Below are 16,329 nucleotides of genomic sequence, written 5' to 3' on the forward strand. Positions count from 1 at the left end.
TTCCATTTAAATGTTTAATTGCCCCCAAAAGCTAATGGGCAAGTCACTGGCCAGAGGTACTGCACAACTTTTCATCAACAGAACTTTTAACAATTTCAGACCTCATTGCAGGGTCTTGACTTAGGTTATTTGAGACTTTTTTTTCCCTGAAGGGGTTTTATACTTCAGTCACAGCGATTCCTCTGCAATCTGCAAATAATAGTCTTCAATTATTATGGGCATTGATGGGCGAGAGATAAGACCCACCAAGTGTTCGCCTCATACCAGATCTGTGTACCTCATGACTTAATACACATTCTGGCCTTTGAAGAACTATAACCTGGCTGAGAAATTCATACCAACCCTGATGGTCAAGGAACTACTGAGCTAAAGGGCTGCCTGTCTCTCCTTTTGCCTCTAAGTCATAGTCCCACTAAGCAGAGGTCCCTTTGGTACCCTTCGCAGACAGAGCAGCTGGTACTGAAAGGTTCTCTCTCTTCTGTCCAACAAACCAAAAGAAAACTAGCTTAAGGGAAAGTGAGAAAGGGAGGGCTCTAAAAGATTATCATAAAGATACATTTCAGCAGTTGGGGTTTTATTTGTGTTAATTAATGACATAAGCGTGTTCCTGGAATCCTCTACCCACATGATTATATTTTCTAAATGAGTCAAAAATGCTGAGATCAGGTATTCTATTATACAGAATACATGTCTAAACTGAAACAGGCATATTAATTAAACACCTTCCAGTGAAAAAGACCCAGCATTATCATTTTTCCCCAACTGTTGCTGTGGAAAATGAGAAGCCCATTGAGAGGTTTAATTAACAAGTTAATGCTGAAAAAATTATTTGAAGAATATTACAGAGTATTTCAGAGTACTACCACCTGTGTTACTTTTATCTCTGACAACATTTTAAATGGCTATTACGTTCCACTTGCTGCTGGCCCACCCTATGCCCATAACACACATGCAGCCAAGCATGAGACAATAAGGAGCTCCCCTGCAAAATCCTGTCAAAACCAAATCAAATATACCAGATCAGCCTTATGAACCTTGGTGGCATTTTTGCTGGGAAAGGCTTCTCAAGACAGAATGACAATTGAGCTGCATGGACCACAGAATAAAAAAGGTTTGGGAGACTAGCCACCCCAAAGAAGCTGATAAGCCCTCCTGCTTGCGGGGAGAGACAGGGCTTTCCACATACCAGCTGCATGGATCCAGCACCAGTGGGGAAAGAACCTCTCCCACAGAATCTGATAGCCAGAGTACAAATGATATAGGAAAGGGAGGGACAGAGCAGGTGAACTCCTGCTGGGCGCATGGGCTGCCATGCAAGCCAATAAACCCTCATTCACACACAGAAACACGTAAATAGTAGGGGCATGCATATATTCAGAGTGGGCTGTGGATCCATCTCCTGTTCCGATGGCTCCAGGTGTAACGTAACCCATTGTTATGCAGGGCCTCCCTGCACACTGGGCACATCTGCAAACTTGCAAAGCCAACCACAAGGTCTCCTCCAGAAGAGCTAAACTGCTCTCACAGGTCACAGTCTCAAAGCAGTTACAGCCTTACTTCCTCAGAGACAGCTACTGGCAAGAGGTGTGAAGATGTTATATACAGCTGAAAACCAACATGGCTCACACTGCAAGTGCAATAAATACTACCCTGTTTTAATGGATGCTTATTGTGGACAACCGTATTCCTGATCATTTTCTCCCAAAATTCATCTTTGGGTGAGGTTGTGCCCAGGGCCAACTGCATTTTACACACTCATGTTTCTTAATAACGATGCACTTGCTTGGTGATGATCTCAAGAAAATTATAAGTCGGATTTATGAAATAATTTTGGTTACAAAGTTATTTGATTTACATCTGATCTTCTCACACTCTAGTATTTATTAGACTTAAAATTTCTTATTTTATTCTTATTGAAACTACCTTGCTTCCCCTAGGATCTGTATTTCTTATTCAGCCAAAACTCTCATTGACATAAAGGAATAAATCCAAGGCCCAATCCTGCTCTCATGCTTAGGCTCGTGATAAGCAGGTTTTCACAATGGATTATTTTTTTTTTCCATTCAGCTTAAATATGACAACCCATTTAACGTCTGTCATGTTATTTTTCCATTATGCTTTTATATAACGCAGCTTTCTGTATATAAAATCAACATCCATAGAACTTAGTATGCAGTATGGAGTCTGAAAGGCATAATGTAATCTTTACAATATTAACGGTGCTATTTGTCATTTACTTATTACTACATATTTTGGTGCCAAAATAGTGTATGTATTTCTGATACAGATGTACTGTCAAATGACAAACTGAATGTAGCAATGCCACTGAGATTGGCATATACACCTACTAAAAAAGCACCACATTGTGTTTTTTTTGATCTTGACTAATACCCTAATTGCAGAGAATGCCTGTGTACGTGTTTAATTTCACTTTATATTTCATAAAGTCCTTAAGTGTGCTCTTGGTTGCATCAAGCCCATGGTTGGCTTGATGTTGACAGTGCATTTCAGAGCTTTGCTGAAGAAGAGCAGTGGGCTTACCTGAAGTTTACTGGATGAATTTACACAAGAAGGTGCACACCCTACCTGAATTTTGACACTGGACACTTTCCTGAGAGTGTATGTTTCACGCTGGCCTGCCTTGTACTCTGTCTCTGTAGTTGAAATGCATACTTTGGATCTCCATTGCCCAGATCTCCTTATAACATCCACTATTTAGCCAGTATGTTTCACGTGCTGTGTTTCCAGGTGATAACACTGATGCTATTTATAAATTAAAGATCAGAGTCCAAGATGGTTTTTCTTGCAGTTGCACTTCCAGCATTTGAACTCTCAGAGCAAGTAGTTTACCGAATAATTCAGGTCACAGAACAACATTCTCTGTGTTGAAATGCAAATATTTTGCTGAAAGCATGATTTCTTGCCTTTTTTATTAGATGTAAATGGACTTCATGAATAGATTAAGACTTCAACACAAGTACCTTCTGGGGACAAAAGTGATTCTGTAGGTTCACCTCTACGCTAAATGTGGAAATATTCCTTTCTATCCAGTTCTGGATTTTTAAGGAGGTAGAAATGCATGCTTTTCAAGTTGAAGGCTTCTGCCTTTGGGACAACTTCTTCCATTACGTTGGAAAACAAAAGAAACACATGTCTGATGAATCTCAGAATGAGAATCAGAAGTTAAAAAAATCTAATTTCTCATGGATTTATGTATTACCTGTTACATTTGATTTGTTGAGCAAAGGAAATATATGACCACAAAAAATATCCGAGACTCACTATGCTATGGTCTGGGAGATAAATCTCTCATCCAGTCAACAAAAGTCAAATGCAACTAATGAAATACATCCCCGATTTCTGACATATGTATGACTTGACGAACAATTGCAAAGACATGCATTTTAAATGGTGACTGCAAGCAGAGATTAAAACATGCAATCAAACTACAAAATTATTTAGTCAAGATGACAAAATACACCTTCATATACCTTTGTATCTTTATTCAGACAATATCTCTCTCATACATTTACCTTGCCAATAAAATATCTCCAGAGCAAAGCACACAATTTACAAGCAGTAAATACTTTATGTATATTCCTCCCTGTAATCTCAACCTCATCCATGTTCAGCTTTCAGCATCTAAAGCTTTTTGGTTTTCAGCATCTGAAGATCCTAAGTCAGTGTCTTGTTAAGCCTCCCAACCTCTGAATCCCGACTACTGATGAATGTCAAGACTGGCAAGTTCAGCCTGGACAGCAAGGCTTTTCCTCTCAGTCTGGATTTCACTAAGATCGATCAGTTTTGGTCCTCTGCATTCTGGCTGTTGAGGTCATGGTGTCTTTTTATAGGAAAATGAGCTGCTTACAAATTTTCATCTTTGTGAACTTTGGGAGTTAATGGAAAATCCCCAGGCTTAGGTCTTAGCTGGCTAAGAAACCACTACAGCAGCCTTTCTTTTGTGGTCACTCAGATATAAAAGCCTTTCAAAAGAGATGGAAATGCTGACAGAGTGTTTCTCTTGGAATACTCTTCTTCTGTGCATAGGGACCAACTCAGCCTATTTTTTACCCTGTAATGTTTGTCAAAAATTACCCCTATTCCTCAAAACTGTAGGAGAGTGTAGGGTGACAGATACAATGTGAAACACACCAAAATTTGTCAGATGGGAAACAAAGTCAAATGGAGATTGTCAGCTGCAGCAGTGCTCATTGTGCATTGCTGTTTTCTGCAGGACACTGTGTGTGCAGGATGAGCAGCACGCAGAAATGAACAAATCTACTGCTCTAGGTCAGAGGCCTAGCATATCCCAGTGGTGCAGAGGGTGTCTTGGTGAATTTTCCGTCTTGCCTGTAGCTTTCATATCACCAGACTCTCATGTCTCAGCTCTGCAGTGAGAGCCCGTGCACCCAGCAAGGAAATATGGCCAGGCTCTGCTATGGTACTCCTGGGACAAGAACGCCTGAGGAATACACACTGTGTGACCACATCTCCTCCTTCTGTTGAACCCACCCTGGAAATACAAACAACTTCTTTCTTCATATCAAATGGCACACTGCTAGGGCTGGAGAGAAGGTTCTCAGCCTACTCCAAAACGAAGAGAAACCAGTCTGCCTTGCAGGGTGTGAGTGATCAGAGCAATGGAAACAACTGGGTATTGAACTACAAGTAGTTCCAAGCTTACACAAACAGCCTGGGAGAGGAAATGCAGCTCAGTGGATCCCAGTATCTGGCTGGCTGTTCCCCTCTGCTCTCTGTGGCAGCCATGCCAGGGCTGTCTCCCCAGGCTGGCAGAGCAAGGCCAGCTCTGCACCCTCACATGCTGCTGCCATGCTCAAATGCTCCCAAATCATGAAACTGAGTTTAAAAAGAATCTCAATGTAATGAACAGAAGAAAAACAAATCCAGTTTTTTTTTTTCCTGTTTTCTCAGCCTCCTGGGGTCTGGCTCACATTCTCGAGCTTTTCCTCACATTTTTTTCATTCTAAAATGAAATCTGACATCATCGCCAGACTCCAAGACATATGATTTTAAAGAGGTAAGTCCAGTACTGTGGGAGTTATGATAAGAAACGCAGCATGAAGGAAATGCAGCTGCTCCAGCATGTAAGTCAGTCTAATTAGGTGCCCAACTGAAATGCTGCTATGCAAATGCATGTGGCATGGGAAACAAGCAAGAGGAGTTAGATATGTGTGCACGCCTCCAGGGCTACAATCTCATTGTCAACAGGGAGAAGTGGAGGAATGGCTTCTATGACTGGAGTGTTGGAATGAAGGGATACAGACTCTTCAGGAAGGACAGGCAGGGGAGACAAGGAGGGGGTGTTGCCTTCTATGTGGCAGGGGAGACAAGGAGGGGGTGTTGCCTTCTATGTCAATGAACAGCTGGAGTGCATGGAGCTCCAGCTGGGGATGGATGAAGAGCCAACAGAGAGCTTATGGGTCAAGATTAAAGGGAACACGGGGTGGGTGACATTACAGTGGGGGTCTGCTACAGGCCACCTCACCAGGACGACAGAGTAGATGAGGCTCTCTATAGACAGATAGGAGTGGCATTGTGTTCACAGACAGTCCTCATGGGGGACTTCAACCACCCTGATATCTGTTGGAAGGACAACACAACGGGGCACAAGAAATCCAGGAAGTTCTTGGAATGTGTTGACAAATTCTTCAAATGGTAGGGGAGCCAACGAGGAGAGGAACCAAGCTGGACCCTGTCTTTACCAACAAGGAGGGGCTGGTGAGGAACGTCAAGCTCAAGGGTAGCCTTGGCTGCAGTAATCATGAAATGGTAGAATTCAAGATCCTTAGGGCAGCTCGGAGGATGCCCAGCAAGCTCTGGAGAGTCCTAGACTTCAGGACAGCAGACTTTGGCCTGCTGAGGAATTCGCTTGGCAGGGTTCCATGGGAAAAGGCACTGGAGGGGAGAGGGGCCCAAGGAAGATGGTTAGTTTTCAAGGACCACCTCTTCCAAGCTCAGGAACAGTGTATCCCAAGAAAGAAGTAGTCAGGCAAAAAAAGCCAGGAGGCCTGCATGGACGACCAAGATGCTCCTGGACAAGCTCAAAAGCAAAAAGGAGGCCTACAAAGGGTGGACGCAAGGACAGGTAGACTGGGAGGAATACAGAGAAAATGTCCAAGTGGCAAGGAACAAATTAGGCAAGCTAGAGCCCAGATAGAATTAAATCTGGCCAGGGACATCAAGGGCAACAAGAAAAACATCTATAAGTACATCAGAGATAAAGGGAAGACTAAGGGAAGACTAGGGAAGATGTGGACCCTCTCTGGAAGGAAACAGGAGACCTGGTCAACCAGGATATGGAGAAGGCTGAGGTACTGAATGACTTTTTTGCCTGAGTCTTCACTGGCAAGGGCTCTAACCACACCATCCAAGTTGCAGAAGGCAAAAAATGGGCTATGAGAATGAAGAACCACCCACTGTAGAAGATCAGGTTTGAGACTATCTAAGGAACCTGAAGGTATGTAGGTCCATGGGACTTGATGAAATCCATCCACAGGTCCTGAGCGAACTGGTGGATGAAGTTGCTAAGCCATTTTCCATTATATTTGAAAAGTCGTGGCAGTCTGGTGAAGTTCCCGCTGACAGGAAAAGGGGAAACGTAACCCTCATTTTCAAAAAGGGAAAAAAAGAAGACCCAGGGAGTTACAGGCCGGTCAGCCTCACCTCTGTGCTGGGCAAGACCATTCCTCCTGGAATCTCTGCTAAGGCACATGCAAAATAAGAAGGTGATTGGTAACAGCCAACATGGCTCCACCAAGGGCAAGTCATGCCTGACAAATTTGGTGGTCTTCTACAACAGTGCTGCAGCATTGGTGGATAAGGGGAGAGCAACCAACATCATCTACCTGGATTTATGCAAAGCATTTGCAAAGTCCTGCGTGACATCCTGGTCTCTAAATTGGAAAGGCATGGATTTGGTGGATGGACCACTTGGTTGATAAGGAAATGGTTAGATGGCCACACTCAAAGAGTTGCAGTCAACGTCTCAATGTCCAAATGGAAAACAGTGATGAGTGGCGTTCCTCAGAGTTCGGTACTGGGACCAGTGCTGTTTAACATCTTTGTCGGAGACATAGACAGTGGATTGAGTGCACCCACAGCAAGTTTGACACCACCATCAAGCTGTGTGGTGCTGTTGACATGCTGAAGGGAAGGGGTGCTATCCAGAGGGACATGGACAGGCCCAATTAGTGGTCCCATGCCAACCTCATGAAGTTCAACCAGGCCAAGTGCAAGGTCCTGCATGCACGTCAGGGCAATCCCAAGCACAAATACAGGCTGGGCAAAGAATGGATTGAGAGCAGCCCTGAGGACAAGGACCTGGGGGTGTTGGCTGATGAGAAGCTCAACATGAGGTGTCAATGTGCGCTTGCAGCCCAGAAAGCCAACCACATCCTGGGCTGCATCAAAAGAAGCATGGCCAGCAGGTCAAGGGAGGTGATTCTACCCCTCTACTCCACTCTTGTAAGACCCCATGTGGAGTACTGTGTCCAGCTTTGGAGTCCTCAGCACAGGAAGGACATGGACCTGCTGGAACAGGTCCACAGGAGAGCCACGAAGATGATCAGAGGACTGGAGCACCTCTCCTGTGAAGACAGGCTGAGAGAGTTGGGGTTGTTCAGCCTGGAGAAAAGAAGGCTCCAAGGAGACCTTATAGCAGCCATCCAGTACCTAAAGGGGCCCTACAGCAAAGGTGGGGAGGGACTCTTTATGATTGAGTGTAATGATAGGATGAAGGGTAACCATTTTAAACTGAAAGAGGGGAAATTCAGATTAGATATTAGGAAGAAATTCTTTACTGTGAGGGTGGTGAGGCACTGGAACAGGTTGCCCAGGGAAGCTCTGGATGCCCCATCCCTCAAGTGTTCAAGGCGAGGCTGGATGGAGCTTTGAGCAACCTGGTCTAGTGGGAGGTGTCCCTGCCCATGGCAGGGGCGTTGGAACTAGATGATCTTTAAGATCCCTTCCAATCCAAACCATTCTATGATTCTATGATTCTACAAAATGATAAGAATAACACTCCTGCTTCTTTTATCCTGTAAAAGTCATTCAAGAAGGTGGTGGACTGAAGCAGAGCATTGCTGCAACTTTCCTGCCTAATGGGGACAACCAAATCCTGGCTACGTATATGTTAAAAAGAAATCTATAGTTAAAGAACAAGGAAAGTCATAAAATGACTGAGTTCACTTTTAACTAAATGGTGTTACAATTCCTGAAACGTAAGTGAAAATCCCTAAGCACAAATCGAAAAATTCAGTGTTCAAAATGGGATAGAAGAGGGATGCTCTAAAAACTTCTGTCTTTAAAATTTGCATATGCAACTAGCAATTTTACTGTGGAACTGGAGCTATAGACTGTAAATTCATTTTTTCAGATCAGCAAAATAAATCAAAATTAATTTACAAAAATTATTTCTACCAACTTGTAATCAGCTTCAGACTTTCCCTAACAGAGGCCAACAATAATAAATATCCAAATCACACATTCACACTCCTGCACTTTAAGGAACACAATCCCAAACTGCAGAAATATAAATGAAATAGCAAGATTACCTCATGAAGATATACAAATTTTCCATATGAAAGCCACAATTACCACATCATCTGAAATGCAATGGCTATATGTATGGCCAGACGCTGAAAACATCTTGCCACTAAACCATCCACTGTCAAGTCAACAAGCCTGCCCAGTATGCTATTTTCCATCATTGATAATATCTTTAGGGATAAAATCAAGTGAGTTGCAAGTACGGATCAGCAGACTGATGTCAGTGCAGCTGCTATTTATACACCCAACGATAAACCCTGGAGCTTGCAAACCTCTCCATAAAAGGGCAAAGCTCCAGCCTTCCTTTCAGTTGCACCGAAACAACCATGGTGACTTCATGGGGCATGGGTGGGAGTTACTGGGGTGGTATTCAGAGAACAATTTGATTTCCAAAATCCCAAAAACCACCTGCAAGCAGAATCTCATCCTGGGCACTTCCACCGATGTTTTATGCATGGCCCCTCCTCAGGTTTTGCTTTTCACATTACTGTCAACACAGCAATATTATTTACTGACTGCATTTCCACCATTAATCACAGAAATGTAACAGTAATGGGGTGATATAGTTGGCAACTACAATTTCTGTGCAGAGATGTAGAAGAGTGATTTTTGAAATACCATGGTATTAATTAAAATACCAAATAACTTAGGGGCTGTAACATCTCATAAAATTAGCGAAGCTAACCATCTAGAAATAGCATCTATGCCTACAAGATATTACATCATCCATTTAATTTCAGGGGACAAAAACCTTTGCAAGGTTTGTCATCCATGCAAGGCTTCTGCACCTGGTGATGTTGCTTCACTACAAAGTTAGGGCCCGATTTTCAACAGCAACAACTGAATACTGTTGGTAATTCCCAGGCAAGAGGTTTGCAGGCTGACACTAATACAGCACAACCTGGTTTATAATGACTTAAGTGCAAAGAGCATTTCACCACATCCAGGCTGCGGACTCTCTCTCACACAACTGAAATCAGAGTTGTTACTGTTAGCCAAGTACTGCCAAAAAGGAAAAACCTTTGGATTTGACACAAAAAGGAACCAAGAAGTCTGGTATGTGTCTGAAACATGTCTGTGCACCACAGACTGTAAACTTTCAAGGTGGAAATATTTAGGATATTGGAGTGGCAGAGAAGCCCACCAGCCATCAGCAACCAAGGGTACATGGCAGGAAAAAGAAAAGCCAGGAGTGCCGGGACAGGGTGTCACACAAACAACTGCTGAAGAAGCATCAGTGAGTTTGCTGGTGAGGAAAACGGGTAGCTAAGATGATGAGCAGCTGATATGATGGGACATATCAGCCAATCCCAGTTGGAAGATGGAAAGTAATTTTCCACCGTTATGTCAATTAAAGGTACAGATGAGCATTTGTGCTGAAATCTGGGACAGAAATTCAGTCCTCCTGAGTGATGACTGAAACCCAGCCCCTCAAATCAGTGGGTCTTTGGTCTTTATCAGTTTGCTTTTCCCACCTCAAACTCTGTCTCTCAACAGGAGGAAAGTGTTTTAACTTTTAGCCTGAGACTGACTCTTTAGAAGCCATCACTCTTTGGGATTTAGCTATTCAGTAGTGAAAGTACCAATTTACTGATACAGTGATGGAATTTCGAACTAAATTGACTGCAACCAACTTTTTAATTTCCTTTTAAATACACACGCTTTTAATACTTTGCAATGGAGCTTGATACCACTGTATTCAGAAATGTTTATCTGTAGACAAGTCAAAATTTGGCTTAAGTAGATAACAAAAAAGAAAGTCGACTTGCTACTCACAGCAGACATACTCCTTCATCTTTCTGTGAAAATTGCAATATGATCTGTGTACAGAATCACCTAGCTCAACGTCTCACCTCCTTCCACAGACCAATATATGCTAAATACGTAAGAATCCTTTCCAGCATGACTATCAGTGATTGCTGTGTTTAATGGTAGCGGACAACGGAACTTAGACGAGATAGGAAATAAATGTTAATTATCTTGCTGGAGATGAGAAACCAGATGACATCTGGAGCTGGCATTATTGTAAAGAGGAAAAAGGTATAAGAGCTACTTAGCTTAGAGGTTTATAAATACCAGATATACACATCAGGAGAAGGTTGGCAGGTTAAGAAAGGACAAGTGCAGCTCTGTAATAATAAGAGTGAGAGACACAGAAAGAAAGTATATGTGAAATTATTTATGGGAATACCATTTTTGTCTGAGACAATTTTAATTACGTTCTTAATTGGACAGATACTCAGTGTGCTAGGAGAAATCTGCCTTGGCTTATTCACTGCCACAGTTTACCCGATTCTCTCTGCTAAAGCAATAAAACCACAAAGACTGGGACCACCATGGTAATGTGGCAGAATGCAGCGCATCAGCCCCATAAACCTCCCCAGAGCACCGTAGCAAAGTCTTGAGCTGCACCCTGCAAGCATTTATGCACAAACTGAACTTCACGTATTGTCATTAATTTCCCCGACACCATGTGAGTTTCACTGCAGCACATAAGACCAAACAACACAGACTTACATATTGTTAGGATCAGGACCTACTTAGCACTAGTCAGCGGTGATTTAATATGTCTGTACTTAATGCTCAGCTTAATAAATGTGAGAGAATTCTGTGTTTGGGTACAGTTTGGGTTTTTCCCCAGAACAGCATGTATGTTATTTTAACATTAATGCTGAAAGTTAAATACTCTGTAATCACTGATGTTTATTTAAAGCCATTATAATGTTGCCTAATGCAGCTGCGAACGGAGGCACAGTAGCCTCATATTTAAAAGCATGGCCTTTTTTATAACATTAGAGAGCTCTAGTGGGCATGTTGCCCATTTCTGATTCCCTAGTAGCTTCTCTTCTTCACAGGATTAAATGTTCTAATCAGAATGCATCTGTATAACATTTTCCTTGGGCTGATCAAGTACCAGCAATTCAGTGATTACCTTACACATCCCACTGCATATACTAGGCCAGATTATTCAAATATCCCCTGGTAGAAGAGATAATGGGGCATTTCTAATCACAAAATAGTGCCACACAAAAATGCTATGGTAAGAGCAAGCACCAGGGATGTACAATAGAAAGCAGAAAAAGATCTTCCATTGAATTGCTGAAACATCTTCTGTGGATTGTGCTTAGTGCAACAATTTAGATGTAGATGAGCATTAATATTCACAAGATACGTAGGTAGTCCAGCATCAGTCTTTGCAACCTTACAAGTCATGCAGATGCATACATGCCCTCGTGCACAGGTCAAGAAAGATTCCTATTACGACATTTAAGCTTTGCAAAGTTGGAGGTGAAGGTTTCTGACCTTGGCAGTAAGCCCCTAGCCTACAGTTCATGCTATGAAGTGGTGTCATTCAGGGTAGGATACAGACAGGATGCAGCATCCCTTAGTTGCAAGCCCTCTGCTCACTGGCTATACTGGGAATCTGTGGACCGACTTCCCAGAGAAACTTCAGAAATTTATGTACGTTCACACAAAAAAAAGAGGAAAAAAGAGGCAGGAACAACCTTCTCTGAAACAGTTAAAGACCTTAATGTACTGATGAAAAATAATAAGCAGTGCAGTTACCATTAATAACAATATCCTTCAGGAATTTTTTCAGTTATCTGCTACAATGCTAATCACTGGTGCAAAAATCAACACTTCAGATGTCCAATTCTAAAAATGTTACTAGGTTTGAAGAATAGCAGCTGAAGTTAGGGATACTTTTTTTTTTAACTATCCATAGTTAATTATGTTGAACTCTTCATATTTTTTCACATTTCACTTGTTTCTAGCTGAACATGAAAGAATTCATATGTGACATTTATTGTCCATCAAGCAACTTTCTGCTCTACTTTTAAATATTCAACATCTTTTCCGGCTGTAGAGGTTGAATTATACAATGAAATTAAAAGAATTGAAGTTTTAACCCTTGTCATTCTTATAACTTTACAAATATTCAGATTTCAAAGTTAGGTTATGTTCATTGCCAATACGATCAATTTAAAAGCAGTGCGTATGTAACAATACTGACTTCTGCTTCTGCCACAGGATTTGTTTTCTCCCAATAACACATTCAGAGCACAGGACTGGCCAAAGACCACTGAAATCAATGGAAAGGCAACCAGTGACTTGGATGGAATGTGGATCAGGCTTTGAGCATAACACTGCTGACTTGATTGACTCATCACACGGGATGAATTTGGCTTTAACAGATGTAAAGCGGTTCATCCCATGTACCTTTAACAAATTGAACACATTTTAACCCCACCCTTCCACTCCCAGGAATTTAGAGCACTTTGTTCTGCTAGCTGTGTTAAGAAGCCCCAGCACTCGCACAGGTAAAATGAATGACTGAAACACACACAGTTGTTTGTACTTACAGGTGTCTGGCTTGAGTTGACTGTTAGTAATTCCAAAATACTGGGGATTTTCGATGACGGGAATCTTCGTCATCCCAATAATGACTGCATCAGGACCCCCCTCAGAAGAAGACGGAGTGTTACTGCCATTTGAGATGTGGTGGAGGGGACTGGCTGAATCGTCATCATTGCTGATAACTGAAGAAGGACCTAGAGTTAGAAACAAAGATTTTCTTGTAACTCAGCACATGGTTCCCTTCCATCAGAAAATTCTTTTTCCCTTTGGTCCAATTTGTCCTTCATCCCCATAGTCAACAGCTCTCTTTGTGTGCCTTCTTGACCTTACCTCAGGAATTTTATATGTCTGGGTACAGATGGAGAACAGTGGTTTTTTTCCATTAGGAGTTGGAATGTGAAACAAATTTTTGTACTGGTAGATCACCTAGAATACAACAGGGTCCAGCATAATCTGTCACTGGGAAAGATCTCCAAATGTGTTGAACTCTTTCTGTTATTCTCAGACATAAGCTATGAAATACACACATTATCTTTTTTTACCTTATGCCCTACTTGGATCACACAGCAATAATTGCCAAAAATCCAGGGAATGCCTGACCTCCCTTTGAGGTGACATTGTAACAAGACAAAAGACATAGAGGATATGGGCTCATCCTGATGTGGGAAGGTAGTAATTTCTGAAAGACAACACGATTGAGAGCCAAAACCCAAGGGACAATTTTAACAGTCATAGAAGACGTGCAGCAGAGGCTGAGAAGAGCAGTGGGTGAGACACATTCCCATCCCACCAGAAAGTCTGGGGTCACTGCAGAGGGGCTCACCCAGGCCTGGGGAACATTCCACTGGCATCCCCATCCATACCTGAGTCTAGTCACTTTTCAGAAAGCGGTTTATTTTGATCAGTAATTCAGTGACAGCTTTTGCTTTGTTTTCACTCTGTGCTATATATTTTTATCAAAAGTGCCACGGAGATAAAACCTTGTAAATGGGTAAAAAAAATGCTGCTTAGCATAGTGTCCCAGTTCTGTGAGCTGCAGAGGGCTTTGATCTAACAGCGAGATCAGTGCAGGTAACATTTGAACTCTTCCCATCCAGCTCTGCCATTTAAATTCCACATTACACTGTCCAGTTTACATCCAGTATTCGAAGAAAACCAGAATCATCACATAGCAGCAACAACATTTTACATAATGTGCCAGCAGAGATCACACATGTCACATTTCACTTCCCTCTCCATCCATGTTAAACAGTGGTTTTGGGGTAGCATTCACATCTTCTAATTGTAACAATCAAAAGACGATGGTAGAAACATGGAAGAATTCATATTCTGGAAGTGCCTATCCTGGAACGGCATCCTCAGACAACACCCACATTTAGCCCATGGGCAGCTGTGACAGGTGGGGCGAACGTCCCCCCAAAGAAGGCGGCAGCAAAAAGGACCTTGAGGATGATGAAAAGCTGTGTTTACTCCAAGTCACCAGTCACCCCATTGCAACATGCTGGAGCCCCAGACAGAGTCTTAGGTTGGTGCATGAGGGAAATGTTCTCATAGTTTGAAAAAGCACTTCCCACCCTAGCCTGAAACATTAGAGGTAATTTTTCAAATACCTTGCACTTCACTGGAAAGTCACTGTTGACAAATGTAAGTGAAGTCTAGATCTCTGCAATTTATCAAGTGAAATACTAATACCAAGGCTGGTTTTGTCATTACTGATCAACCAGATCCTCAAAAGATTGATTCTACTCGGAAAGCTGACAGGATTAAGAGTTTTTGGTGAAGATTTCACTAATGAAGTGCAGAGCCTAAGAAACTGTAGGAAAGGGTACCTTAGGTAGCACACAAGATACGTATGTGAAGTCACAACACATTTTTCAGGTGCATGAGAGGTGTCTGCAGTGGCAATAGAGTGCAAACGCATTTAAAACCACATTCAGTCTTTTCTAGCCATCATCCTTAGATCTCTAAACTTCCTGAATGCCAAGCTAGTGGCTCCAAAATAGCAGGCTGACAAATACACATTTTCTTGGGAAAATAAAGTCCTTTTATACTAATATAGCTTTAGTATGAGGGTCAAATCCCTTCTCTTACAGCAAATGGGCAAATTCTCTTGGGTCTGTAATTTAATAGAGGCACGCCTCTAAGTCCTTTTCAGCCCTACTGTTCTATGGTGCTCTTTTGTCATTGTTTGCTTCCACCACATATGCGGTGATGGCAAAGAAAAGTGACCATTACACATTTCTAGATGTTAAAGTGGGCTAATGAATAGAAACTCATTCTGTTCATCAAATCATTTCTGCACTGCTACAAGACCCGATTTTGTACAGTGAACTATTTTTTCAATCAGCATAAACCACAAAGTGCTGCAGGTGAAAAGCAGACAATTGTTCTATAAATCTATTTACTCCATTAGGCTAACTGGTAAAAATTAGTCTTCTGTGTGGTATGAAGCAGGCTCCAAGTATATTCAGCTCTCTGATGTAGGTGAGGAAACCTGGAAAACAACGTGGTTTCCGAAGCAATTCCTGGCGGTATGAAATAGTTTAAGAAAAATTCAACTCTAGAAACTTTGGGCTGTGTCACTTAGTGATCCCTCTCACTCATTTGCAAGTAATCAGCTCATGCAATGGTCTTTGGAAGTAGTTGTTTGGGTTCAAAATCCTACTTCCTATGTATTTCTTCTCTAATTAAGACAATGAGAACTCAACAGATGGAAAATTTTGTGTATCAGAGGCAGCTGAGCTCACATCCTTTCAAACTTCCCCTTTGCTAGGACCTTTTCGTCAATGCGAGCAAACTGGTACATAAACCATTTCCACACTTGCTTATTTGCCAGATTAGCCATTTACCATAAAGTTACATTTCATTTTTGGAATACATTAAGCCATGTTACAATTACCGGCCAGCACCGAAGCTGTATGTGACTGATGTTCTAGTAATGCAAAATCATTTTCTGGGATGTAAAATGAGGCCATCACCTGTGCTGACAAGAAGCTAGAGCTGCCCTTTTCTGAATATGCACTGAGCTCAAATTGAAGGGTAATCTCTTAAAGCACCTTAAAGTGTGGTTTCATCCAGATGAAATGGGGTCACCAAATTACTTGTCAAAGGCAGAATGAGTATGATAATTACCCTCAGTTACCTATTACTGATTCTGTTTTTTATAAAATCTGTTGTTGGTTACACACCTGAAATCTGAAAATTTTAGACAAAATGTCGTTGGTGGGAGTGAAAATTATGGGTTGTCAATAGCCATTAGCTATTGCCAAAAGCTGACTCACAGTCATGTTGAGCTTTTAAGAAAACTCCAGAGGCCTTCCTCACCTTCAAATGTGCTGCCCAACATCTTCACCCGATTTCATTGTTAGAGCATATTTCTTATCTTAAGAAGATAAAAGCTGC

At 41.9% G+C, this 16,329-nt stretch overlaps 1 protein-coding gene across 3 annotated transcripts in view; it reads right to left on the bottom strand.

Moving 5' to 3' along the window:
- Nucleotides 1–16,329, bottom strand: part of NTRK2 (neurotrophic receptor tyrosine kinase 2) — a 210,892-nt gene that overhangs the window by 79,937 nt on the left and 114,626 nt on the right. For all 3 annotated transcript variants that reach the window (XM_054185016.1, XM_054185015.1, XM_054185017.1), the window contains one exon: nucleotides 12,933–13,121. In XM_054185016.1, coding sequence (XP_054040991.1) covers nucleotides 12,933–13,121 — 189 coding nt within the window. The remainder of the gene's footprint in view (nucleotides 1–12,932; nucleotides 13,122–16,329) is intronic.

Source organism: Rissa tridactyla, chromosome Z, assembly GCF_028500815.1.
Source record: "Rissa tridactyla isolate bRisTri1 chromosome Z, bRisTri1.patW.cur.20221130, whole genome shotgun sequence".
Taxonomy (NCBI): domain Eukaryota; kingdom Metazoa; phylum Chordata; class Aves; order Charadriiformes; family Laridae; genus Rissa; species Rissa tridactyla.